The 27,582-nt window shown below is 41.9% G+C and overlaps 1 protein-coding gene across 3 annotated transcripts in view; it reads left to right on the forward strand.

Moving 5' to 3' along the window:
- The first annotated feature begins 3,142 nt into the window (after positions 1-3,142).
- COP1 (COP1 E3 ubiquitin ligase) overlaps positions 3,143-27,582 on the forward strand; it is a 114,369-nt gene continuing 89,929 nt past the window's right edge. Inside the window, exons 1-5 of one of the 3 annotated variants that reach the window (XM_080649242.1) lie at positions 3,143-3,807; positions 12,450-12,509; positions 15,278-15,375; positions 20,398-20,474; positions 21,528-21,647. In XM_080649242.1, coding sequence (XP_080505368.1) covers positions 3,395-3,807; positions 12,450-12,509; positions 15,278-15,375; positions 20,398-20,474; positions 21,528-21,647 — 768 coding nt within the window. In that variant the 5' untranslated portion in view covers positions 3,143-3,394. The remainder of the gene's footprint in view (positions 3,808-12,449; positions 12,510-15,277; positions 15,376-20,397; positions 20,475-21,527; positions 21,648-27,582) is intronic. The other 2 variants (XM_080649244.1, XM_080649243.1) reach the window with 2 other exon arrangements.

Raw genomic sequence — 27,582 nt, forward strand, 5'->3', positions numbered from 1 at the left:
TAAAAGGGTAATATGCAAATTAACCATCACTCTGCTATACCCACAAGCCACGCCCACCAGCCAATCAGGAGCGAATATGCAAATAAACCCAGCCAAGATGGCTACGGCCACAGAGAGCAGGAGGGAGGCTTGGGTTTCCCCTGCAATGAAGGAAGCCAAGCTTTCTGCCTGCCCTTGCCGGCCTAGGCCTCCACTCAAGGCTACAAAGTTCAATAATAGAAGATACATAAACCCAAACAGAAATGACGGCAGCCACAGAGCTGGGAAGAGCAGGAGGCTAGGGTTACCCCCGGCGATGGAGGAAGCCAAGCTTTCCGCACACCCTGGCTGGCCCAGGCCTCACTTAAGGCTACAAAGTTTCAATTATAGAAGATACATAAATCCCCAATAGAAATGGCTGCCTCCACGGATCAAGCAGAAGGCTTGGCTCTGCTCCAGGCTACAAAGTTTCAATTGTAGAAGATAAATAAACCCCAGATACCAGGGCCTCCACTTGGGTTGCCAGGGGGCGTGGCCGGCCTGCAAACCACCACAGGCCCCTCGTCCAGGCCACCCCACACCCCAAGGGAACCCCCACCCTGACCCAGGACACCCTTCAGGGCAAACCAGCTGGCCCCCACCTGTGCACCAGGCCTCTATCCTATCTAATAAAAGAGTAATATGCAAACTGACCATCACTCCAACACACAAGATGGCTGCCCCCATGTGGTCAAAGATCCTGCCCCCATGTGTACACAAGATGGCCGCCACAAGATGGCCAGCAGGAAAGGGCAGTTGGGAGGGACCAGGCCTGCAAGGGAGGGCAGTTGTGGGCGATCAGGCCAACAAGGGAGGGCAGTTGGGAGGGACCAGGCCTGCAAGGGAGGGCAGTTGTGGGTGATCAAGCCTGCAGGGGAGGGCAGTTAGGGGTGACCAAGCCAGCAGAGGAGGGAAGTTGGGGGCAACCAGGCCTTCAGGGAAAGGCAGTTGAGAGGGACCCAGGCCTGCAGGGGAGAGCAGTTGGGGGGGGACCAGGCCTGCAGGGGAGGGCAGTTAGGGATGACCAGGCCTGCAGGGGAGGGCAGTTAGGGGAAAACAGGCTGGCAGGGGAGCAGTTAGGCATCAATCAGGTTGGCAGGGGTGTGGTTAGGGGGTGATCAGGCTGCCAGGCAGAAGCGGTTAGGGGCAATCAGGAAGGCAGGCAGGCGAGCAGTTGGGAGCCAGCAGTCCTGGACTGTGAGAGGGATCCCAGATTGGAGAGGGTGCAGGCTGGGCTGAGGGACACACACCCCCGTGCACGAATTTCGTGCATCGGGCCTCTAGTCATATATAAACCACTAAAATGCAATGTTTTAAGTGCAAACAAAATATCCTAGGAGCACATATGAAGGTGAAACTATCTCTGCCAAGGAGTCAGTGAGGCTTCACATTTTTCTGTGAAGTGGGTCTTTTTGTTTTGTGGTTTTGTTGTTCCTTTTTTTTTTTTTTTTTAAATATATTTGTTTGATATTTCACAGAGAGGAAGGGAGAGGGATAGAGAGCTAGAAACATCGATGAGAGAGAAACATCGATCAGCTGCCTCCTGCACACCTCCCACTGGGGATGTGCCCGCAACCAAGGTACATGCCCTTGACTGGAATCGAACCCGGGACCTTTCAGTCCGCAGGCCGACGCTCTATCCACTGAGCCAAACCGGTTTCGGCTGTTGTTCTTTTTTATTTTTGTTTTGTTTTTGGTGTTTTTTTTTTTTTTTGGTGTTTTTTTTGTTTTATATTTTCAGGTGGGTCTAGAAAGTGATTATAAACATGGGTTGGATAATGCAGTGTTCATACACGAAGAGTGGTTCTTGGAAATCTGCTAAGGCCATTCCTATATTATTTTGCTGAGTAGGAACCTGAGCTGGGCATAGAGGGTGAGCAGCTAAGGTAGAGTTGAGGAGGATGGCATCCTTATGATGGCTCACTGCCCAGGAGAATGGCTAGGTCTTGTTGCTGGGCCTTCAAGTAGGTCCTTCCCTGGTCCTGCTCCCTCAGCATGGATAGATGCTTCTAGGGAAAGGTCCTCGCTGCCCCTAGTCTTCAAAACTTGTGAACATTAAGTCAGGGAACTTTCCCTCTAAGAATCATAGAACGATAGAGTTAGAAAGAGTACCGAAAATCAACCAGTTCGGTTGTTTCTAATTTACATCCCCGAGAATCTTAGGGATTCTCAAAAAGGCAAATGGAAATCTGCAATCAATTCTTTTTTTGGTAATCAATTCTTACTATTCCAAAAAGCCTACCAGAAAGAGCAAATTTTCTGGTGGCTTAAAATGCCAGATTTACTTGTTTTGTGCTAGAATTTTATCAGATCCACATTAAACTGGGGTTCTGACTCAGCTGTGTTCTGATTAAGTATAATTTGTTTTCCATTGTTGATATGCTTCATTTGGTAAATAACTTTTCAAAATGCAAAAGTGAACTGAAGGTCGAATGCATAAAATTGGTAACGTTTGCTACCACGTTTTCCACTTACAAAGCGTTGTTGACTGACTTCATCTTAATTTATTCCTCAGGATACTGTGGAATGGCTTCAAACAGAACTTGGAGTCCCTGCCTCCCGGCCAGTGCTTTCGACTGCTCGGAAAGGAGCTTCTGGGTCCTTTCTCTGTGTCCCAGTCTACAGGGCCTTCAATTCCCTAAGCGGAAGCACCTGTCGTGCCTTCGCCACTGCGTTACGCTGCCTCCCTCTCGGGGAGGGCCACCGCTCCCTCTCCCCATTCAGGAATGCGGCTCTCCCGCACGCATGCGTGGTTAGGCGACTGCGCGCCGGCGCCACTCCCAGGCCTGGAGCGGGGACCCTGGGTAACCCAGGGCGCGCGTGCGCAGTCGCTTTTTGAGCGATTTCCGCTCCCCCACCCCCAGTTAGTTCGCCACCCTGACCATTCATTCTGCCATCCTCCGCCTTGTCCTCCATTTAGAAGGCCTGCCCTCCGGTACGTCACGAACGAAAACAGTTCTCGTAGACAGCTGCTGTCATTACTAGGCCACCGCCGTCACCGGAGGCGCGCCGTGCGTATCTGAGCACCACCCGGTCGGCGTCTGAAGTCGTATTCCCCCGCCGCTCCCGCCCCTTCCGTCGCTCGCGCACGCGCACGGCCGGCCCTCGGTGCGCCCGGGTTGGCTGCGGCGGAGACGGCGGCGGCGGCGGCGGCCTGGAGGGCGGTAGTGGTTTTCACTCTGCGTGATTAATTTCCTCCGCCCCCTCCCGTTGGACGCTGTTGTGTGGTCGCCTTAAAAAAATCAACTTTATTGTTCCTCGGCCCCACCTCCTGGCGCGGAGCGCATCCTCAGGATGCACTGAGGCGGAGGGTAGGGGCGGCGGCGGGTCGCGGTCCCTCTCCTCCGAGAGCCCGGCCGGAGGGGAGGGAGTCACGATGTCCGGGAGCCGCCAGGCCGGGTCGGGCTCCGCTGGGACCAGCCCTGGCTCCTCGGCGGCCTCTTCGGTGACTTCCGCCTCCTCGTCCTTATCCTCTTCCCCGTCGCCCCCTTCCGTGGCGGGTTCGGCAGCGGCGCTGGGGTCCGGAGGGGCAGCCCAGGCCGCGGGCTCCGGCGGCCTCGGGGGCCCAGGGCGGCCTGTGTTGGTGGCGGCCGCCGTGTCCGGCAGCGGCGGCGGCGGCGGGGTGGTGTCCGCGGGCCTGTCCCGGCTCAGCTGTGCGGCCCGGCCCAGCGCCGGCGGAGGAGGGGGCAGCTCTAGCCTCGGCAGCGGCAGCAGAAAGCGACCTCTGCTCGCCCCCCTCTGCAACGGGCTCATCAACTCTTACGAGGACAAAAGCAACGACTTTGTCTGGTGGGTGTGAAGAGCAGCCCCTTGTCGCTCAAGTCTGAGCTGCTGTTTGGGCTGGTGGGTCCGGGTGAGGTGGCTGTTCGGTGCTGCATGGGTATTCGAGCTGGTGGTTGGGGTTAAGATGGGGGGACTTTGGGGTCCCGAGCAGGGTGCCGTACTAACAAGGTAAGTGCTGGTGGGGGGTAAATGAAGGGAGTTTAGGGAATAAGAAATAAGGGGGGTGGCGAGATGGGCAATCAAATAAATGGATGTGCATAAAAGAAGAAAGCTGGGCAGGGAGGTGGGCCTTGAGTTTTCTGGCTGCCTGGTGAATTAGGCATCCTATCAGTCCGATTGCTTGTCGAAGTGGATTGAACTTGTAAAGGAAGAGGGTTAAGCTTCCTGGGTTGCTCGAGGGATGGAATTGTTGGCCAGAGTTTGCTTATTGAGACTGTGGTAGATGGTGCTCTAAGCATAGGTATGAATGTTTTAAGGAGAAGTAGTATTTCATGTAAGTATCCGTCCTATTTCCAAGGGCGGGCCCCTTTTAAATCGGCTGTTGAGGCTACTGTCATCAAGAAAGTCTGTTTCAAAAAAAAATTTCATCTCTCAACTGAATGTCTTGAAAGAGGGGAACCACACTTACTAAATCTCATTCATGTATCAGATGTAACTGCTGTAATGCATTAGTGTACTGGAACTTCTAATTTGAGAGACACTAGGTATTAGACATTTTGTATCATAGTTGGCATCATGAATGAAACACCGTGTTTAGTTATGATATTTGGCATAGAGGTAAAGTTAGCTGTAATAAGTGAAAGATTTAGTTGATTGTATTGTTGAGAGTGTTTTGGGATTTGCATTGGATTTGTATCCGAAATGCAGTCTAAATGGTAGAATTGTGAGAAAGGAATTGTATTTAGCTGAGTGAGAACTGGTAGGATTTTGTGCTTGCTTTCTGGAGAAAATTGTATATAGACTTAGAATATTAGCGATATAGGAAGTTGGCTTGCCCTCTCATAGGGGAAGTTGATTCACTTCAGGGTCGAAGATGATCTGAGTTGGTGTCGTTACAGTTGCCCATTGAATCACGGGTTTGAAGTGCCTAGTCCATTTATACCTGGATTTTTAAAAAATAAATGCAGTCGGCCCTTGTATCCATGGTTTTGCATCTATGAATTCAACTAACGCTGAACAAAAACAGTATTTTCATATACTTAACCTCAGATAGAAAATAATGTTTCCATCTCCAATCGGTTGAATCCACCATTCGAAGGGCCAACTGTAGAGTCAGAAGTTATAAGTGGATTTTCAGCTGTGGGGTAAATGCCTCTAGCCCCTGTGTTATTCAAGGGTCAGTTATAATAAATATAATAGGAAGTTATGTAGTCTTACAATGTCCAATTCTTGCAGTTAGTAATGTCTGTTTATATTTTTGCTTTTGTCTTAAATACGTCTGGATTCAGAATTAATTCATTTTTAATTGAAATTGGGCTATAAATGTGATTGTCACTTATAAATAACTGAAGTAGCTTATTATTGGGTCTAAGAGGTGTTTGTGCCCACACTCAGTAGAGAGCATCATATGGTAAAGTAGAAGCTAATGAAACAAAGTGAGGGTTTGCAGGGTTCAATTGTCTTATTGATTGATTGAATGGTTTTATTTATTTATTTTTTTTGACTTTACAGAGAGAGGAAGGAAGAGGGAAGAGAGAGAAACATTGATGATAAAGAAACATCGATTGGCTGCCTCTTGCACACTCTCTACTGGGGATTGAGCCTAAAACCTGGGCATGTGCCCTGACCGAAATTGAACTAGTGGTGCATAGGATGAAACTCAATCCACTGAATAACACCTACTGGGCTGATTGAATTATTTTAGAGAGAGACAGACAGATATCAATTGGTTGCTCCACTTATCCATGCTCTCACTGGTTGATTCCCTTATGTGCCTTCACTGGGGATCAAACCAATTGTTGTTGTTTTTTTGCCACCATTTGCATTTCACTTTTCAGTAGGCTAAAAGAACACATGCCAGCATCCATATAAGTACACTATGTGAGAAATAAGGGAATCAAGCATTCATTCAGCAGATATTTATTTGGCACTCACTGTCTGCCAGGCACTGTATGAGTTTCATTGTACTTATTATCAGCTATTTTATAGTAAACTAGAGGCCTAGTGCACAAAATTCGTGCATGGGTAGGGTCCCTAGACCTGGCCAGCAATCAGGGCCAATCGGGGCCTTCCTTCCAGCTGCCAGCTGGAGCCTTCCTTCGTCCCACACCGCCCCCCTGGTGGTCAGCGAACGTTATAGTGAGTGGTCGAACTCCGGTCAGTCGAACTCCCGAGGGGACAATTTGCATATTAGCCTTTTTTTATATAGGATTGGTGAGGGATGGGGAGTGTAAGTAGCTGGCACTTTTTTTATTTTTTAGGAGTAAGGTTATTTTTGGTGAAGTTGACTATTCAGAAGAATTCATTAATAGGAATCTAGTTTCTCGATTCTCAAGCTAGATTTGATTTGGCCAATCTTTTGGAGTAGGAAGATATGGATTAAGCAAGGCTCAAGGAATCCTTTTCATTTCTAATTAACTTTGGGTGTGGTTGGTCTTTCTTGTATGCTTCACAGTCAAACTGAATCAGTCCCAATTACTCTATGCTTTTACATCTAAATGAGAGTGAAGTTTGACAATTCCTTATTCATTACATTTTAAAGATGTTTATACTTCATATTGCATTTTATCCTTAAAGCAATTCTATGAAGTTATCTAGACTTCCAATTTTAATGTAATATTAATTTATATATATAAAAAGGCAATGACCGTGACAACCAAAACGACCGTTTGACCGGTCACCATGTGGTGCTAGCATAGATGCATAGACACAGGTAAAGTCTATGAATGAACTAAGAATGAACAAGACAAATGCTTACATTCACGGAGCTCGCACTGTAAGAAGGTTAGGTCAGGGATGAGAATTCAAAATTGCCACCAGCACAGACCTGAGGTGCCGCTTCTCAGAGCTGCCAGAGATACACCTGGTAGCAGACTGGGGGCGTGACTGAAGGGCTGAAGCCGAAGTGAAGGTGGGGCCGTTCCGGATTTCCTAGAGGAGCCAGTGGCTGCCTAGGAGGTGGAGCTTTTGATGCTGACTGGCAGAGAAACCAACCAATCAGAACCAAATCTGGGTGAACTGTGAGGAGCCAATGGCTGCCTAGGAGGCGGAGCTTTTGACACTGACTGGCATAGAAACCAACCAATCAGAACCAAATCTGGGTGAATTGCGAGGAGCCAATGGCTACCTAGGAGGCGGAGCTTTTGATGCTGACTGGCATAGAAACCGACCAGTGAAAACCAAATCTGGGTGAATTGCAAGGAGCCAGTGGCCGCTTAGGAGGCAGAGCTTTTGACGCTGACTGGCATAGAAACTGACCAATCAGAACCTAATCTGGGTGAACTGCAAAGGCAGAACCTGCAAAGGCTGAGGAGGGGTTTTAAGGGCAACAGCTGTTTGGTATAAGGTGTAAGAAAGTGGTTCAATTTTTTTTTTTTTGAAATATATTTTATTGATATTTTACAGAGAGGAAGGGAGAGGGATAGAGAGCTAGAAACATCGATGAGAGAGAAACATCGATCAGCTGCCTCCTGCACACCTCCCACTGGGGATGTGCCCGCAACCAAGGCACATGCCCTTGACCGGAATCGAACCCGGGACCTTTCAGTCCGCAGGCCGACGCTCTATCCACTGAGCCAAAACGGTTTCGGCAGAAAGTGGTTCAATTTTTAATAACCGATTTGGCAGTATAGTGCATATGGCTGGCTATCAGTCCAAATATAAGGGTTATGTATTTTTGTCTGCCAAGAGCATCTCCTGCTGAAAAAGGCTTTCTCCCCCCCATTTAAGCAATCCTATCCTATGTAATCTATCTATACTAATAAAAGGGTAATATGCTAATTAGACCGGGTTGGCTGGCCATCTTCCAGGTAAAGCCATGGTGGTGAGGGCCGAGGCAGAGGCAGTTAGGGGTGATCAGGCTGGCAGGGGAGAGCAGTTAGGGGTGAGATCAGGCTGGCAGGGAGTTAGGGGTGATCAGGCTGGCAGGAGAGGGCAGTTGGGGGTAACCAGGTCGGCAAGGGAGGGCATTTGGGGGCGATCAGGCCGGCAGGGGAGGGCAGTTGGGGGCAACCTGGCCAGCAGGGGAGGGCCGTTGGGGACATTAGGCAGGCCGGCCGGTGAATGGTTAGGAGCCAGTGCTCCTGGATTACGAGAGGGATGTCTGACTGCCGGTTTAGGATCGGGCCTAAACTGGCAGTCGGACATCCCCCGAGGGGTCCCAGATTGGAGACGGTGTAGGCTGGGCTGAGAGATAACCCCACCCCCGCCATGCACGAATTTTGTGCACCAGGCCTCTAGTATAATTATATTTCGATTGAGGTACAAAGAATTTAAGTAATGTTGTTTCTAATTGGACAGCTAAGGTACAAAATCAGAACTCAGATCTCCTAATTTTCGACCTAGTGCTTTCTTTGTATGGAATTAGACTACATATCCTTAGGTTTGAGTACATGGGTTTAGCCTAGTGGTTTTTAAATGTGATAGATTGGAGGGAAACAATTGTTCTATAATCACATGAGATAAATGTTTTTAATCCCTAACCTCTTCCTCCCCATGCCTGTCTGCCTGCTTACCTCCTGAGAGGATTTACCAGAATTGAAGGCTGGAGTGGGCAATCTAGTTCGCAATAGCTCCACTGGTGATAATGACATGTCATTTTCTTGAGAATAATTGATTTAAAGTCAAATGCCTAATTTTCAGTAATACATATTGGCCTCTCTTGACTTATATTTTTTAAAAAGTTTATTTTTAATTGCAAAATTGAACATTTTAGGGATTTATAGTTTTCACACAAAGGATCAAAAGTATATATTATCAAATTGCAGGTCATTCTAACGGATTTATAGACAGAATTTGTAGTACAGGAGAGTAGTATTTAGCTTGAAGTTGGAAAAATTGTTGACATTCAAGGAAGTCTTTGTTACTTTTATTTTTCAAATTTTTCTTACATGATCCATTCAATTAAAGTTACTTGAGTCCAGCCTGTATTTGAAAGATGACTTCTTTTATTCTTTCACATTACTACTGCCTCTGCATTAGCTTTTCAACTACCTGAAATGCTCTTTTCTACCTCTGCAAGGCCCCGTTATTCTCTAAGTTACAGCAGAAATAAATGTTTTCAAGTAGATAGTCCCTTGTGGGAAGGTTAACTCTAATCATCTGTCTGATAAGAAGTAGGTAGGATCTACATTCAATAGATCTGCCACTTATTAAATATGTCATTGCCTCTCAAGTCAAGCTATTAATAATAGACTATCCTAAAGAAAGACTTTTTAATCACATAATTGTGTCATATCCTGGCATTATTACTTCACTTAGATGTTAAATGTTTCTGAATTCAGATATTATCTCACTGCATTGCATCCTAGGCAGCCATTATCTATAAATCACACTTAGCATTAAAGATGAAACCTGTGACCACGTTGCTACTGTTTTCCCAACAATTAAAAAGTGTTTTTAAGAGATGTTAAAGCATATTCAACTACTGAAATAAGCTAGAATTCATTACATTCTTGTTATAGCAACATCAGTCAAGCACTTCTTTGAATCTGCAAAACAAAACTTGGCCCTGGCCAGTGTGGCTCATTTGGTTAGAGCATGGACCCATACACCAAAAGGTTTCGGGTTCAATTTTGGTCAGGGCACATGCCCAGGTTGTGGGTTTGTTCCCAGGTAGGGGATTGTGCAGGAAGCAGCCTATCAAGGTTTCTCTCTCACATCAATGTTTCTCTTTCTCTTTACCCCTCTCCCTTTCTTCCCCTCTCCCTCCCTCCTCTCTCTAAGATCAGTACAAACAATTATTAAAAACAAAACAAAAAAATTACTTTTATTGTTGAGGGTATTACAAATGTCCCCCACTTCCCACCCCCTTTGCTCCCTCCACCCAGCTCCTGTCCCACCCTAGGCCATCACTGCACTATTGTCTGTGTCCATGGGCTGTGCATATATGCATATAAATTCTTTGGTTAATCTCTTCCCGCACTCCCCCTTTCCTCTGAGATCTATCAGTCTGTTCCATGCTTCCATGTCTCTGGACCTATTTATTCGTCAGTTTATTTTGTTTATTAAAAAAACAAAACACCTTCATTCTTTTGCTTTATAATGTGCTGGTTGGATGACAATGATCATGAAAGGTACTCTGCAGAAGATGATGTCAAGTCATAGCAGTTCATTAAAGTTCTTTTATCAGCATCAGTGTCAACATAAGATTTAGGTGCATCAAATGGCAGAGAAAATGAGGTGATCATGAAGCAGGATATAAAAGACTACTATTAACTTGAATTCTGGTCTATAAATTGAGAGGGAGGTACTTGTACAGTAGTAGTTTATTACCAAAGAATGTGCTGATTGAAGACTACCTTTTCCCTTTACAAACCTTTCTTAATAATGAACCAATCAATATTCCTTCTAAGAATTGTTAAAATCAGTATAACCTTAAACCTTGTTGCTTATTTTTTCTCCTTGCATACATATGAGTCACTCTAGCCAAGCTATTTCTTCCTATTTTAAATAAGTTTACCCTGCAATCCTTTATCCTCAAAGCTTCTCTAGCTTGGGAGGAGGACTGTGACAGTCATGCTTCATTTTCCTGTTAAAATTTGTATTATACAAAATTAAAATGATTCTTGACTTGTTTTTAACATGTGTTGTTTCTCCATCGTTGCCTTTTACCTTGCTTGTTCTTTGCCTTCTGTCTTCATATATGTACGTATCAAGTTCTGTTTGAATAGGTCCCTACTATCTCAATATTTTCATTGAGTAACATGTTTTCTGTTCATATTCTCATATATAAGTTAATTGTCTTTTCATTTTTCAAAATTAAATTTAATGAACTGATTTTTGTCTCTATTTCTATGTAGAGTGAAAGGTGGATTGTAAAAGATGGTCTGATTTCTGTTTATCGTAGTTCTGATTTTATCGTTGGGAATCCATCCTTCTCTCTTTTAGTCTGTGTACTTTGGGGTGAGGCTCTTTGTCTCCAAATTCAGAATTGGAACACATGATCCTAGGCCCAAGTAATATAGTCATTCAATACATTGCCTTTCGTTTCTCACTTCTTTAATTTGGCATAATAATATTTTTGAGATTCACATTAAACTGGGATAAATGTATATACATAGGTATATATGTATTTATGTGCATAAATGTGCTTTTTAATGTATTCATTTTAGAGAGAGAGAGAGAGATGGAGGGAGAGGTAGAGAGAGAAAGAAACATCGATTGTCTGCCTCCTGCATGCTCCCTGCTGGGGATCGGGAATCGAACCTGTGACTTCTCAGTGCATGGGACGATGCTCAACCAACTGAGCCACACTGGCCAGGGCTATGTGGTTATTTTTTAACTTATCTTGTAGAGTTTTACTCTAGACATGTATGAATAGTATTCAGCAATGGACTTGATGAGAACCCTGTATAGAGTTGTAGAATTCTTTCTCCTTGTAGCTCCTTCCTCTGGTGTCTGTCCTGTCCTGTAAATTCTTTCCCTTTTGTCTTTCCTAGACTTAAGGAATCCTTTTCTGGACTTGGCAAGATATTTGTACTATGCTTGTGTTCTCTTTCCTTGGGCCTGTGAATCTTTCTGTGAAAACAGAAAACTGGGTCTGTGATAGTGCTCCTTATTTATTCATCTTCCATCAAAAATATCAGTACTGTGCTGCGTAGTGTCCAATGCCTGAAAGCAATTGTTTCATTTACCCCCTGCCTCAGTTTTCTAAGTGTATGTAGTAAGAATGTACATCTAGTAATAGGTACCTACCAACACTGCTGTTGAAAGTATTAAGTGGGTTAATATATGTCATTGTTTTAATGGATATAGTTTGTGCTATTTTGAGTATTAAAACTATCATTACCATCTTAATTACCTGGAAGAGTTATTGAAATTGGAATTGTAAATTTATCATTCAGGAAATTAGTTTTTTTTTGAGATGGGAACTAAAAGCACATTTGCATTAGTAGATCTGGGTAGATGTTTTTGAGTACGGATGATCAAAGAAGATGATAGAACTTTCTTAAGGATTCTTGTGATTGCATTGCACTGTTAAAAATTATGTGTGAGTTAAAGTATTGGGGCCATTTTAATATACTTATTTAATTCATTTTAAAAATATATTTTATTGATATTTCACAGAGAGGAAGGGAGAGGGATAGAGAGCTAGAAACATCGATGAGAGAGAAACATCGATCAGCTGCCTTCTGCACACCTCCCACTGAGGATGTGCCCGCAAGCAAGGTACATGCCCTTGACCGGAATCGAACCCGGGACCTTTCAGTCTGCAGGCCGACGCTCTATCCACTGAGCCAAACCGGTTTCGGCCTTATTTAATTCATTTTAGAGCTTGATGGCCATTAGTGCCATCTTGAACAAATTGTCATTTGACCTGCAATCCCCTGAAGTTTATTCAGCTCAAGAGAAATTTCATCTCTCATTGATAAGATGTTTGGAGACTTAGCTGTGTATGGAAATAGGATTTTGTTGTATTGTTGTTTGCCTTTTCTAATTTGAAATCACTCTACTTTAAAAGTATCAATTATTTTCTATTTTCTTTTTAGCCCTATCTGCTTTGATATGATCGAGGAAGCATACATGACGAAATGTGGCCACAGCTTTTGGTAAGATGATTTTACTTAGCAAAATTGCCTTTTGGCATTCTTAAATCTGTGTGTAAATGTAGTTAGTGAGAGGTTTTGTTTTTTTTTAAAGTAATTTTTGTTATCTTGTAATCATTATTTTTTTGATATATCTATACCAGTGGTCGGCAAACTGCGGCTAGCGAGCCACAGTTTGCCGCTCTGTTGACTAATGAGTTTGCTGACCACTGGGATAGGGGCTTAATCACAAGGAACAACAACAGCCTGTAATTATTGGAGTCGAGAGTCTAGGTCAGTGGTCAGCAAACTCATTAGTCAACAGAGTGGCAAACTGCGGCTCACGAGCCACTGATCTATACTAATAAAAGGATAATATGCTAATTAGACCGGGAGACCTTCCGGACAAAGCCATGGTGGTGGGGATGATGCAGAGGAGGTTAGGGGTGATTAGGCTGGCAGGTGAGGGCAGTTGGGGGCGAGCAGGCCGGCAAGGTGGGGGCAGTTGGAGGGGAGCAGGCCAGCCGAGAGGAGCAGTTGGGTGCGATCAGGCTGGCGGCGGGGGGGGGGGGGGGGGGGGGGAGGCAGTTGCAGGGGAGCAGGCTGGCGGAGGGCAGTTGGGGAGGAGCAGGCTGGCTGGAGGGGCAGTTGGGGACGAGCAGGCTGGTGGAAGGGAGCAGTGGGGGCAAGCAGGCTGGCGGGAGGGGCAGTTAGGGGCCATCAGTCCAGCAGGGGTGGGCAGTTACGGGTGATCAGGCTGGAAGGGGGGGCAGTTGGAGTGATCAGGCCGGCAGGTAGAGTGATTAGGGGCGATCAGGCAGGCAGGTGAGTGGTTAGGAGCCAGTGGTCCCAGATTGTGAGGGGGATATCCCAGATTGGAGTGGGTGCAGGCCGGGCTGAGGAACACCTCCCCAGGCCCCCCCCCCCCCCCCGCCCCCGCACGAATTTCTTGCACCGGGCCACTAGTCTATAGGTTCTTTGGCTCAAGGCAGTAAGCATATGGTTGGTGCAGAATAATCTGTGGAGTAGTTAGGTTTACCATAGGCTTTACAGGCGGATTTTAAAACTTCTGGGTTTATTAATTGTTAAAGAGCTTTTAACTGCTCTTTTAGAAAATTGGGGTGGTGGTTCTGGGTAATCAGGACAAAGCACCTTTAACTCACTTGTGGGGATAGGTATGAAGCCCAGTAAAGCAGGCTAGAAGGACATTGGAAAAGGGTATAGAGCAGGGGTGGGCAAACTTTTTGACTCGAGGGCCACAATGGGTTCTTAAACTGGACCGGAGGGCCGGAACAAAAGCATGGATGGAGTGTTTGTGTGAACTAATATAAATTCAAAGTAAAGGAGCGGAGGGGAGAGCAAGAGAACCCTCCGCTCTTTCGGCTCCGCGGGCCGGATAGAACAGCCGAATGGGCCGGATCCGGCCCACGGGCCGTAGTTTGCCCACGGCTGGTATAGAGGGTTAAAAACTTCTGTGTTCTCTTTAACACTTTTATCAGTGTCATTGTTATGTGTATATTTTGTAAAATTTAGTTGTGGTAAATACACACAATAAAATTTACCATCTTAACCACTTTTAAGTTCAGTAATGTTAAGTATATGTGCACATTGTTTTTGTTCATTCAATATCCAGAACTTTTCTTGCAGAACAGCTACTACATCCAATGGCTAGTTAGCCAATAGAAAAAATTTTTAATTCCATCATTTATAACATATAACCCAATTTTCAGAGATGCCAAAGTGTAAAAGAAGAAAAAAACGTTCAATTCAGAATAAAAGAAATATAACAAAGTAAAAGTGAGAGAGGAGCCTTGGATAGGCCAGAGGATAATGTAAAACATAATTAACTCACTGTATACTTGAGATCAAAATTTAACTACAAGCAGACGTACAGGAACTCTATACCTATTAACTCCTCATTTTCCATTTTCCCAGCCTCTGTCAATTGCCATTTAACTTTCCATTTCTGTAATTTTGACTATTCTAGACCTCATATAGGTGGAGTCAATAGTACTTGTCTTTTTTGTGACTAGCTTATTTTACTTAGCATAATGTCCTCAAGTTTCATTAATATTGTAGCATGTGTCAAAATTTCCTTTCTTTTTAAGGCTGAATAATATCCCATTGCATGTATATATTATATTTTGTCTATTCATCTGTCAGTAGACTCTTGGATTACTTTCATCTCTTAACTGTTGTTAATAATGCTACTTTGAACATTGGTGTATAAATATCTCCTTGAGACACTGCTTTTAGTTCTTTTGGTTATATATCCAGAAGTGGAATTGCTGGATCATAGATAATACTATGATTAATTTTTTTGAGGAATAGCCATACTACTTTCTATATATAGCTGCAGTACCATTTTACATTCCCACCACAGTGCATAAGGGTTCCAGTTTTTCCACATCCTTGCCAACACTTGTTTTTTGCCTTTTAAAAAATAGTAGCCATCTTAATGGGTATGTAATCTGTGTATGTTTAATTCCTGTTGTTTATTTTTTTGTTTGGGAGTGGTATATTCTACTTGCAGTTAATAAACTTTTTAAATTTTATATTCAGTAGATTTGTTATTTGAATTTATTTTTCAATAACTTTTGCATACTATTGTCTAATAAATGCTCTATGTATCTTCTTTGGGATATACACATATAAGCTGGAATAAATTGGATAAACGGTTTGATTGCTTAAGTTGAAAACGAGGAATAGAAGACTAATAGGTATTATTTTGTGACCAGTTTATTAATCTATCGCTGACTTAAACCTATTTTATTGTTTTTCTCTGCTAATAGCTACAAGTGTATTCATCAGAGTTTGGAGGATAATAATAGATGTCCCAAGTGTAACTATGTTGTGGATAATATTGACCATCTGTATCCTAATTTCTTAGGTGAGTCTTTGGAATGATTTTTTATTTTTAAAATACCTTTTCCCCCAAAGTGTATGCTAGCATTTAATTTATTCAGTGACATAGCTTCGACTAAGCAAGTCTCTCCTTTCTACTCACCAGATGCTTTCCCCAGTCTTAACTGGGTTGTGACAGATTCCATGCCTTATCATATTATTTTTAATTTTTTTTTATTTGATTGACACAACTCTTATTTTTTTTTAAAAATATATTTTATTGATATTTCACAGAGAGGAAGGGAGAGGGATAGAGAGCCAGAAACATCGATGAGAGAGAAACATCGATCAGCTGCCTCCCGCACACCTCCCACTGGGAATGTGCCCGCAACCAAGGCACATGCCCTTGACCGGAATCGAACCCGGGACCCCTCAGTCCGCAGGCCGACGCTCTATCCACTGAGCCAAACCGGCTTCGGCGATTGACACAACTCTTAGATTCTTGTATAGATGGCTGGACAGAATGTGAGGCTAAAGGAGAATGCCAGATGTCCAGAATACTTGTCTCTTTATATAGTGTTGTGCATTCCTTCCGTTTCTGCTTCAGGGGCAGAAGTAAAAAACAATGGAAAAAAGGATTAAGGTAGAGGGGTGAGGGCAAAGAAAAGCCATGAGCATTCCTGCATGGGTGCAGAGTCTGTGACCTGGGAGGCAATAGAAAAGTAAGAAGTAGGGAAGGAAGATATGGATGTAGAGCTTTTGAGAGTGGAATGGAAGCTGGAGAAGAGAGACAAAATAGGAAACCCTTAGGGTAAATAGTAAATGGTTGATAATAATATCTAGTCAGAGACAAAATATTATTATCAAGGTATTTGTGAATATCTAAAAATTCTACTTGTTGAATAGCCTAAGATTTGAATAGCCTTAGATTGAGTTTTTAGGAATGAAGATTAATTTTCCAAAGATTAATTTTTAGATATGAAGTAGAGTACTACTGGGTATGTTTGTCAAAATTTAATGCTTCATTCTAAGGAGTAACATACTCAGAGTTAGAGTGTGATGTTTATTTGTACTAATATATTAGATTCTGACCTGCTAGTGCTTCAGTTGCAGTTTGACTATCAGCTCAAATGCTGGTTTATAATAAACCATGAATTTGAAACTTTTCAGCTATGGCTTTCGTTTTTACCTCTGCTCTAAAATTGCATTGGCTACAATCCTTTTTTTCTCTACAATTCAGTATTTTTTTTCATTAAGGAAAATCATTAGATAATTGCACAGCAGAAAGGAACCTTGGAAGAAATATTGTGAAGGTTTTCTGTTGAAATATCAAATTCTTCTACATAAATAAAGTTTTATGATAAACTTGGAGAAGGAACTTAGGAAATGAGGAAATATAAATGGTTTGATATTCTGCAAGATTGGACTTCATGGGCTAGGTTAAATAAAAGGGAAAACAAAATCCTTCAAAGCCTTTGTTCCTGAACTTGAATTAATGCTACTGTGTGGGCTCTAGAATCACTTTCCTATCAGTGGCATAACTTTGGAAAACTACTTCTTTTGAAATGGTTACATATGGAAGGGAATCAAATGTTCTGAAAATTTGGAGATTTACTAAATTTTTTAAGCAATATTCCTTAATAAGTCCATAAGATAGAAATTCTGTTACGTGATTTTCTAAATGGTGAGAGAGAGAGAGAGAGAGAGAGAGAGAGAGAGAGAGAGAGAGAGAGAGAGAGAGAAAGAGAGAAAGAGAGAAAGAGAGAATGCTATATACACCAGTATGGAAGGAATGTAAAAATGTTGGAAAGTAATTTCATACTATAAATACAGTGTACTATATATTAGTGTGTGTGTGTATGTGTGTTCACTAGTGAATATTGAAGTCATAGTTACTGATTTTCTAAGCTAGAAATTATCCTGGTGATGATACAGTTTTTAAACTCTTTTTATGGATTGAAATATTTTTTGGGGGTAATTGGAATGAAGTATTTTTGAAGCCTTAATTACAGTGGCGCTTCCAATGAGATTTTTTATGTCAGCTATGGAAATAACACTTTATCCTGATATATCTATTTCTGTTTTTCTGCACATCTTCAGCCTTTACCTTTGTATAGTGATGGTCAGACTCTAAGGTTTCCTCACAATAAGTAAATAGGGATTATATTTCTTATGCACTCAGAATACCACTGAGATCTCTTTCTAAAGTAGAATACCACTTGGTTTTTTGTGTTTTTTTTTTCTATACTGAAAAACTCTTCTAAGTTATTTACTTACATTGCTTCAGCTCTCAGAGCTCTCTCTCTTGATCCTGGAAGGCTCATGTGGGGTGAGGGGGTTGGGTGGCAGTGTCTCACCCAACTATTCCACTTCTGCAATTCTGCAATTGTTCTCCTCCACTCCTGCAAGGCTTGCTCTCTAGTCTCCCTGTTCCTTCATGTACAAGATCTCTCTTTAGCTGCCCCATCCTTTCTCTCTGTCTCTTTTTCTTCCTTTTCCTCTCCCTCTCCCTTCCTCTTTCCCTCCCTTTCTCTCTCCTAGTTTCCTCTGTCTATAGATAAAAATTGTAAATTAATTTTTAAATCTTCCTAATCAGTGGTCGGCAAACTCATTAGTCAACAGAGCGGCAAACCGTGCGGCTCGTGAGCTGCATGTGGCTTGCTAGCTGCAGTTTGCCGACCACTGTTCCTAATGAATGGCCCTCTTTTTAAAGGAAAGAACAACATGAATGCAAAGTTTAAAATTCCTGTGTGTTTTTTTAAAGTAGCTAATGCATTTTACATCCTTACTACTGCCAGATACTGTCCTAAGTACTTTATGTTGACTCACTAAATTATCATTTGTCATCTTCATTCCTCAGGTGAGGAAAGTAAGGCAGAATTTAACTGTATAAAAGTTATTCAGCTAGTAAGTGGCAGAATTGGGATTTGGTCCTAAGCAGTCTGGCTCAAGAGTCTGTGCTTTTACTATACTATCCTGCATCTAAAAAGACAGTTGCTAAAAAGTAAAATTTAGCAATAGAAATGCATTGATTGTTCTTAGTACTATGGGTGTTTTAAGAATCCATAAAATTATAATTATGAATATAGATTATCCTTCAGTTTCAGTGGTATATGAGATTTCTTGGTCAAAGGCAATGTAATATATATGTAAAGTATTACAATTATTTAACCCATTTTTTATTCCAATGGGTAATTCTATAACTGAAACATTAAACTCTTATTTACATATTCCTCTTTATTCGCAGTACTACATTATTTCAAGCTCTCTTCTTTATCTTCCTTTGGTTATAATGATTACTTGTAAGATACATACCAGGCTCTTCAGAATCTGGGTCCAATCTAGCTACATTTCCAATCTTAGTTCTTAGTCCCTGTTAATCATTAACAAAATCACTGTGACCCTGTGTTTCAGCCATATTGATTTTAAATCACTTTATCTTCTGCTGTCTTATGACTTTGCCCCTTGCCTCCCCCTCCTCTATCTGAATTTTTTTCCACTTAGTTAATCTCTGTGTTCCTGTTTTGGCTCAATTCTAATGTCTCCTTCGACTGGAAGCCTATTTCTTAAATTTTGATTACTCCTCTTCTGTGTTCTTTGTAAATCTGTTTCAATGATAACACCGATTTTTTTACATTATGTTACAACTACTGCATCATATATATTTGTCTTCCTACTCTGAGCTACTTAAGTCTTGGATTGAGTGTTACTTAGATTTAGTCTCACTCACCTTTGAAGATTGGATATCTAGTGTGGGCTCGATACCTCTCTTGTTTGTTAGAAAATATTTGTAGTTCGATTGTGGTGTAGTGGAAATTTTAGATAATTGGGTTTGTTTCCCAACCCTCTCATGTACTGTGTGTTACGCTCTTTAAATGGGAAGAACAACCAATGGGATAATGTCTGTAAGTTAAAGTACCTACCTAGCCTACTGCTAGTTTCCCTTTATCATTTTTTTTAAATCAGCTAGCTGTTAAAGACAGAACAATCCAGTTAACAGTGGCTTAACCATTAAGGAAAATGTATTGATTCCCATAGAAAGAATTTCTAGAACTAGTTAATTCTGTGATTCTATAATATTATCAAGTTCTTTCCATCTTTTTGTTCCTCCATCCCCAGCATATGTATTGGTCTTAGGCTAGATCCCCTCAACACTGCACGATGGCTCTAAGCAGTTCCAGATATTATCCGTTCATGATGGAAGGGAAAGAAATCATTTTTCTCCTCTACTTCTCTTTCTGAAAGACAGCATTCCCCTCATTGGTCAAAACTAGGTCACAAACTTAACCCCATGTCAGTCACTGGCAAGAGTATAAATGACTAGATTGGCTTAATTTAGTCAAGAATCATACCATGGATCTGAGGAAGGGTCTAGCCCCAGGGGTGGGCAAACTTTTTGACTCGAGGGCCACAATGGGTTCTTAAAATGGACCGGAGGGCCCGAACAAATCATGGATGGAGTGTTTGTGTGAACTAATATAAATTCAAAGTAAAGGAGCGGAGGGGAGAGCAAGAGAACCGGATAGAACAGCCGGATCCGGCCCACGGGCCGTAGTTTGCCAGAGGCTAGACCCTCTGAAAGTATGTGGTAATCTGACACTTGGGAAAAATCTGCTGTTATTTAAATAAAAGATGGATGTTTTGTGGATAGGTAACTGACATTGTCTGCCAGTATATTTATAGGAGAGTCAAAGAAAAAATAAAAATCTTTGGTACCCACCTCATAGACTCAACCAGTTACCATGGGGAGCATGGTACAGTCTCACGCAGTGAAGAATTGTCTCTTTCCAAGTGCCCGCAGTGTCTTTATTGAAATGTGTAAGAGTAGGTACATACTCTGAGAATTCTTCTCCTGTAGTAGTAGTAGTAATAGTAGTAGTAGTAGTAATAATAGTAATAGTTTTACCAGGAGTAGCCTGTGACGAAACTGTTTTTAATTTGAAATTTCTGCATAGCATCATTTTAATTTGGAGCTTTTTAAACTTAAAATACAGTTCATTTAAATAGAACAATTAGATGATATCTTTAACACAATTATGTGTGTTTTTTGTTTTGTTTTTATTTTCAGTGAATGAGCTCATTCTCAAACAGAAGCAAAGGTTTGAGGAAAAGAGGTTCAAATTGGACCACTCAGTGAGTAGCACCGTATGTTTCAACTCTTATTACTATTTTTAATAAATTTTAATTCATTGTTTTTATTGTTTTAATATTAGGTATTCAAATTTTAGTATATTGTTGATTTTTCTTAAAGGAAATTTATGATTGTTTTATTCAATAAAGAACTTTCTTAACTGCATTGTTTAAAATTTACTGATTGTCTTTTGGAAGGTCTGGTGGGATCACATTTAGATAGTTTGCTTGTAATACTTGACAGTTGAAATATTATACGGCAGGGTAAAACTATGTGTGATAATTTGGGAAAAACTGCTGAAAGAGTCTCAACTTGAGGATTAACCCCAAATTATTGAGGCAGGTGAGCTTAAATTAAGACCTTACAACTAAATACAAAGTTGAAAATATGGCTAGAAAAAGAATTAAAACTCAGGCACTTATTCTGAAGGGAATTACACCTTTAGAAAAGCTGACTCAACATTTGTCTTGAATATACCTTTCATATCTGTTATCTAAATAAATTTAAGGGGAAAAGAGTGTTTAAATGATCATGAGAAGGCAGTGGGAAGCCACTAGCTGGGAAAGAATAGGTTGGAACATTATAGTGTACTAGAGGCCTGATGCATGAAACTTGTGAACGGGTAGGGTCCCTAGGCCTGGCTGGCGATCAGGGCCAATCTGCAGGGCAACCGCCAGGGCGATTGGTGGCTCCCCCAGCTGGCACCCGCCTTGGCTGTCCTGGTGCTGCCCGCTCGCCGGCCTGCCCCCGCTGCTGGTTGCCTCCCTCTGTGGGGCGACAGGTGGGGCAATTGGGGGGGTGTTTTGACCCCCGCTGGCACCCACCTTGGCTGGCCTGGGGCCTGACGGCTGGGGCAGCTCCTGCGTTGAGCATCTGCCCCCTGGTGGTCAGTGCGCCCCATAGTGACCAGTTGTTCTGCCCGTCAGTCAATTAGCATACTAGGCTTTTATTGTATAGGATTTTTGTTATCTGTGTAATAAACATTAGAAAGTAGTAGTTAAACGTTTGTTTTAGACACCAAAACAATCTTCTTAGGAAGTTATTGTGTTTCTTTTCTTCATTTTTAGAATGGCCACAGGTGGCAAATCTTTCAAGATTTACTGGGAACTGATCAAGATAACCTTGATTTGGCCAATGTCAACCTCATGTTGGAATTACTAGTACAGAAGAAGAAACAACTGGAAGCAGTAAGTGGTAGCTGAACTTAAAAAAACATTGATTTAAATGGTGCTGTTTATTGCATTGTAAAAGATCTAGAAATGTTTATAAATAGTAGGGTAGTGTCACTTAATCCATCCAATTTTATTCAGCAGGAAACATTTTCAAGGTGTCATTTATAACAGATTCCCCTTTTTCAAGTAAAAGAAAGAACAAAATTCTTGTAATATAACTTGGAGCAGCCAGTTTGTATTAACAAAAGCTGAGTGTTAAGAAAGATCATGAGAAAGTACAATTTTATTTTAATAAGGAACAATTATATTGGTTGTCTTTCTTCTAATAAATATCTTCTTTGCATATTGTCCCCTCCTTACATACAAGATTTGAAGGAGAAAATAGAGATTATTTTTATATACATAAAGTCCTCCGAAAAGGTGTCCATTGGTAGAGCAGTAATCTATTGCTTAATTAAGGGCATTTAGAAAAATGGGAACTGAAACTGAATATATCCAGTCTGATGTAATGAAATGTAAATAAATATAAAATTGCATTTATTTAATGTAAAAATGTAAAATGTGAATTTGCATGTATTAGGTTTTGAATATGATTCATCATAAGCAATGCACCCCTTAAGCAAATACCCACCCTGACCTAGCTTAAATAAGAAGCAGATATTTATTGATAAGATAAGGGAGTGAGTAGCTCATATACATAAGAAGGAAGAGCTTATCAACCAAACATTAGAAAGATTGGAACCATGGCTTCTCTGGTGAATATAGGGAAGTGAGATCAGGCACTTGAATGTTGAGAATCTGTCTTTTGGGCTTCCTCTGTGTGTGTGTGTGTATGTGTGTGTGTGAGAGAGAGAAAGGTATGATTGTCTTTTCTAAGATTTTTATCACATGGTAGATGATAGGTTCACTTGTACTTCCAACTGAAGTTTAAAAGTTTCTGTGGATAGATTCTGATTAACCTAGCTTGATCTGGATCACAGAATGGGAATATTTTAGTAGGAGAAAGGAGTAGGTGAAGTTAAGGTGACCAAAATAAGTTTCCCATTCTGTGTCTTTTTTGGGGGAGGGGGTTGGTGCAGATTTGTCCTGTTTTTATTTTTAAGGGGGCCTTAATCTTTTCATATACTATCTAATAAAAGAGTAATATGCAAATTAACCATCACTCCCCTACACCCACAAGCCACGCCCACCAGCCAGTCAGGAGCGAGTATGCACATTAACCTAACTAAGATGGCTGCAGCCACGGAGCGAGCAGGAGGCTTGAGTTTCCCCGGTAATGGAGGAAGCCAAGCTGTCCACACACCCTGGCCCGCCTAGGCCTCCACTCTAGGCTACAAAGTTTCAATTATAGAAGATAAATAAATTGCAACAAAGATGGCTGTGGCCACGGAGCAAGCAGGAGGCTTGGGTTTCCCCGGCAATGGAGGAAGCCAGACTTCCTGGCCGGCCCTGGCCTCTGCTCAAGGCTACAAAGTTTCAATTGTAGAAGATAAATAAATCCCAGATCCCAGGGCCTCTGCTTGGGTCACGAAGGGGTGTGGCCGGCCTGCAAACCACCACAGGACCCTTGCCCAGGCCGCCCCACACCCCAAGGGAACCCCCACCCTGATCCGGGACACCCTTTAGGGCAAACCAGCTGGTCCCCACCCATGCACCAGGCCTCTCTCCTATCTAATAAAAGAGTAATATGTAAATTGACCATCACTCCAACACACAAGATGGCTGCCCCCATGTGGTCAAAGATCCTGCCCCCATGTGTACACAAGATGGCCACCACAAGATGGCTAGCAGGGGAGGCAGTTGGGAGGGACCAGGCCTGCAAGGGAGGGCAGTTGTGGGCAATCAGGCCAGCAGGGGAGGGCAGTTGGGAGGGACCAGGCCTGCAGGGGAAGGCAGTTGTGGGTGATCAAGCCTGCAGGGGAGGGCAGTTAGGGGTGACCTGGCCAGCAGAGGAGGGAAGTTGGGGGCGACCAGGCCTGCAGGGAAGGGCAGTTGGGGGGTTCTAGGCTGCAGGGGAGGGCATTTAGGGGTGACCAGGTCTGCAGGGGAGGGCAGTTAGGGGCAATTAGGCTGACAGGGGAGCAGTTAGGCATCAATCAGGCTGGCAGGGGAGTGGTTAGGGGGTGATCAGGCTGGCAGGCAGAAGCGGTTAGGGACAATCAGGAAGGCAGGCAGGCGAGCAGTTGGGAGCCAGCAGTCCTGGATTGTGAGAGGGATGTCTGACTGCCCGTTTAGGCTCGATCCCGGTGGGCATTCGGATATCCCTCGAGGGGTCCCAGATTGGAGAGGGTGCAGGCTGGGCTGAGGGACACACCCCGCCTCATGCACGAATTTCGTGCACTGGGCCTGTAGTGTGTGTGTGTGTGTGTGTGTGTATTTATTGATTTCAGAGAAGAAGGGAGAGGGAGAGAGATAGAGAAACATCAATGATTGGCTCCTCCTGCATACTCCATAATGGGGATTAAGCTTGCAACCCAGACATGTGCCTTGACTGGGACCTATGGGTTCATAGGTCGACACTCAACCACTGGGCCATGCCACCTAGGTGTGGGGGCCTTAAATCTTTACTTATTTTAGTTTTATTGCGGTATAATTGACATATAGCACTGCATAATGTTAGTTTTTTTTTTCTCCTTGTGATGAGAACTTTAAAAATTTCCTTTTTAGCAATTTTCAAATACAGGAGCATTAATTATAGTCATCGTGTTGTATATTATTGCATCCTCAGAACTTAATATATCTTATAACTCGAAGTTTGTACCTTTTGGCCAACTTGATCCAATTTTTCCTCTCCCTGATTTTGGCAACCACAAATCTGAACTCTTTTTCTCTAGGTTTTTTTTTCTTATATGTGTGTGTGTGGGTGTGGGTGTGTGTGTCTGTTTGTTGTTTTTTTTTTAAGATTCCACAAATAAGTGAGATCATACAGTATTTGTCTTACTCTTTCTGACTTATTTCACTTACCATAATGTTTTCAAGGTTCATCCATGCTGTTGCAAATGACAAAATTATCTTTTTTATGGCTGAGTACAATAGTGTTTCATTGTGTGTATGTGTGTATACATACACCATTCTGTGGTTTGCCTTTTTTTTTTTATCATTTCTTTTGCTGTGTAGAAGCTTGTTTTTAAGCTTTGTTAGGTTGGACCAGAACAGATAATTTGTCTAGGTTAATTTGCCCCACTAATTGAGGTAACTTTTTTGAGAACTCTACCTGCTGCCTGTGTATTTTCAAGGTTTTTCCACTTTGGCTCCTGGGAAAATGTAATATTTCTGTTTTTTTTTTGTCTGAAAGCCATTGTTTCATATCTGGCCTGCTGTTTCGTTGTTTAAGGAGGAGTGTGAATTCTGTATTTCTCACTACATTTTAGGCAGATGTAGAAGTTCAATTTGTATGCTTTTGGTCTGTTGAAAAAAAAATATTTTTATTGATTTCAGAGAGGAAGGGAAAGGGAGAGAGAGATTGGAACATCAATGATGATAGAGAATCATTGATCAGCTGCCTCCGGCATGCTCCACACTATGGATCGAGCCCAAAACCTGATCATGTGCCCTCGACCGGAATCGAACCTAGGACCCCTCAGTCCTTAGGCCAACGCTCCATCTACTGAGCTAAACCATCTAGGGCTGGTCTGTTGAAATTTATTGTGGTTTTCATTATATGGTTGGTATATGGTCTATTTTGTTAAATGATAACTTGCATTTGAAAACATTGCTCTTTATTGTAATGCTTTTATAAAATTGATTATGTAGTTTGTTAATATTATTCAAATGTTTTTTCCTCCTAGCTCTGTCAGTTACTGATAAGGATATGTTAAAAATATAATTTAGATTGTCCATTTTTCATTGTTTTCTGTGATTTTTGCTTCCTGTATTTTGAAGCTCCCTATTAGGTGCAGGTGTCCCAAAAAATGTATACATGTCTAGGATTGTTATATCTTCTGGATGAATTGTTCCATTTATCATTATGAATTGTATTTGATTATCACGTGAAATATTCCTTGTTCTGAAGGTGGTTGTAGTTAATCTATGCTACCAGAAGTGCATATACTACCAGAAGTGCATATCCTTTAGCATTTTATTGACAGTAGATTTAAGGAAAAGAATGTATTGATATAGAGAAAATTACCACCTAAATCATAGTAACAATTACAGGACATGGCAAAATGACTCTTCATTTGTAAAATGTTACCTGCTTATTTTATAGATAGGGACTTAAGCCAAGTAGGGGGAGCACTCAAAGTTTTACAAGATTTTTAGGTTAGAATCCTTTCTCTAATACCTGAAAAGTCAAGTCTTACCTTGTTTTGTCTTCTCTTCTGTCTACCCCACCTCCTCCCCTTCTTGCTTTTCTTTCCTCTTGCCTTTTCTAAAATCCAAGTAATAAATAGTTCTCCTATTTTATAAAGTCAAATGATATTCCAGGATCAAAGGAAAAGGTTGTTGTTTTTACCATAAAGCTTAGGATGCTCTCCCCCTTTTCTATAAATCAGTAGCATTCTTAACCTATTTACATGTCCTAGTTCAGTGGTTGGCAAACTCATTAGTCAACAGAGCGGCCAACCACTGTCCTAGTTGATAGACAGAAATGAAGTATTCAAGCTTACTATTTTGAAGATAGTTTGTACACTTTCTTTGCAAATGAACTCTATTCTTTATTAACAGTCTTGGTTGTGCATGTTCCTTTTTGTATAAAGATGTGATCTTGGCTCTCTAGCCATTAATAATCTGGAGCCAGTTATAAATAATCAGTGTGAAGGGTCCCAAGAAATAGTCCCAATGTATCTTGGGATACATTGTCATATTGTTGGGACATAGAGCCCCTGTTTGTTCTTTGGGATAGTTTAACTTCTTAGGAATGTGTCTCAAGTTCAATAAATGTCAGTTTGTTATGCAAGAAAAAACTTCACTTTAAAATCTCATCACACCATGCTTTACAAATGTATGTATTCATTTATTTTGATTTTGAGAGTATGTTTATTAAAACTGGGGACAGTGAAACAAGAAAGGACTTAGGATAGAAAAGCAACAGGAGAGACGAGGAACGGCTGCTTTAGCTCTCTAGAAACATTATGGGAAAGAAGTGAACCAAGGTGGGGCTGCTGTCAATTCACTGGAGAGTCAGAGAAAAGGGGGCCTTGGGGACAGATTTAAGGTTAGCCTAGGATGAGCTGCCTCTGCCCGTTGCTCCCCTGATCGCAAGTCTCCTTGGGTCCATTAGAGTTTAGGAGATACATGCCTGTGGGGGAAAAAGGAGAGAAAGGGAAAGGTGTGGCCTTGCTCCCAGGAGGGAGAGCACACTTATTTAGTTGTGATACATTAATTCAGTTGTGTTTGTTAATTGGAATATCCTAATGTGATTTTCAGTTCAGATTTGCCTCCTTTGTCCTTATTTGTCTTGGCTTGAACATTTCATTGATCTATTTTGCCTCTTATTTTTTAAAATGCCTTTTAAAGAATATATCCCCAAAGGGGATATACTCTGGAAATGGAGGTGAAGTAGCCACACTCTTTTGTAGTAAATGTAATATCTTAATGATTCTTCAAATTTTGATGGGCTTATTCTTATCATCTGGGGAATTGTTAAACACATGTATTCCTAGAATCTTTTCTAGACTAATAGAATCAGGTAAAACTTGCCCCAGTGTTTATTTTAACAACTGGCTCCTATGATTCTGTTGCATAGCCAGGTAAATGCAAGTTTTATTAACCCTTTGTATGCCATAAGTGTCTGTAGAGGCAAGAGGGATGGTTTACGTTTTGGACGCATGGCAGTTAACTGGTAATCTCTCTTATTTATTTATTTTTGTTTGTTTTGGAAGTGTTCCACTGGCATTTTTATTCTATTTTTCAAATATATATGAAAAATTATATTTGTTCATAAACTATCTCATTGCAATTCCATTTTGATTTTCTTTTTACATATATTTATTGATTCACTTGCAATTCC

Source organism: Plecotus auritus, assembly GCF_963455305.1.
Source record: "Plecotus auritus genome assembly, chromosome: 12".
NCBI lineage: Eukaryota > Metazoa > Chordata > Mammalia > Chiroptera > Vespertilionidae > Plecotus > Plecotus auritus.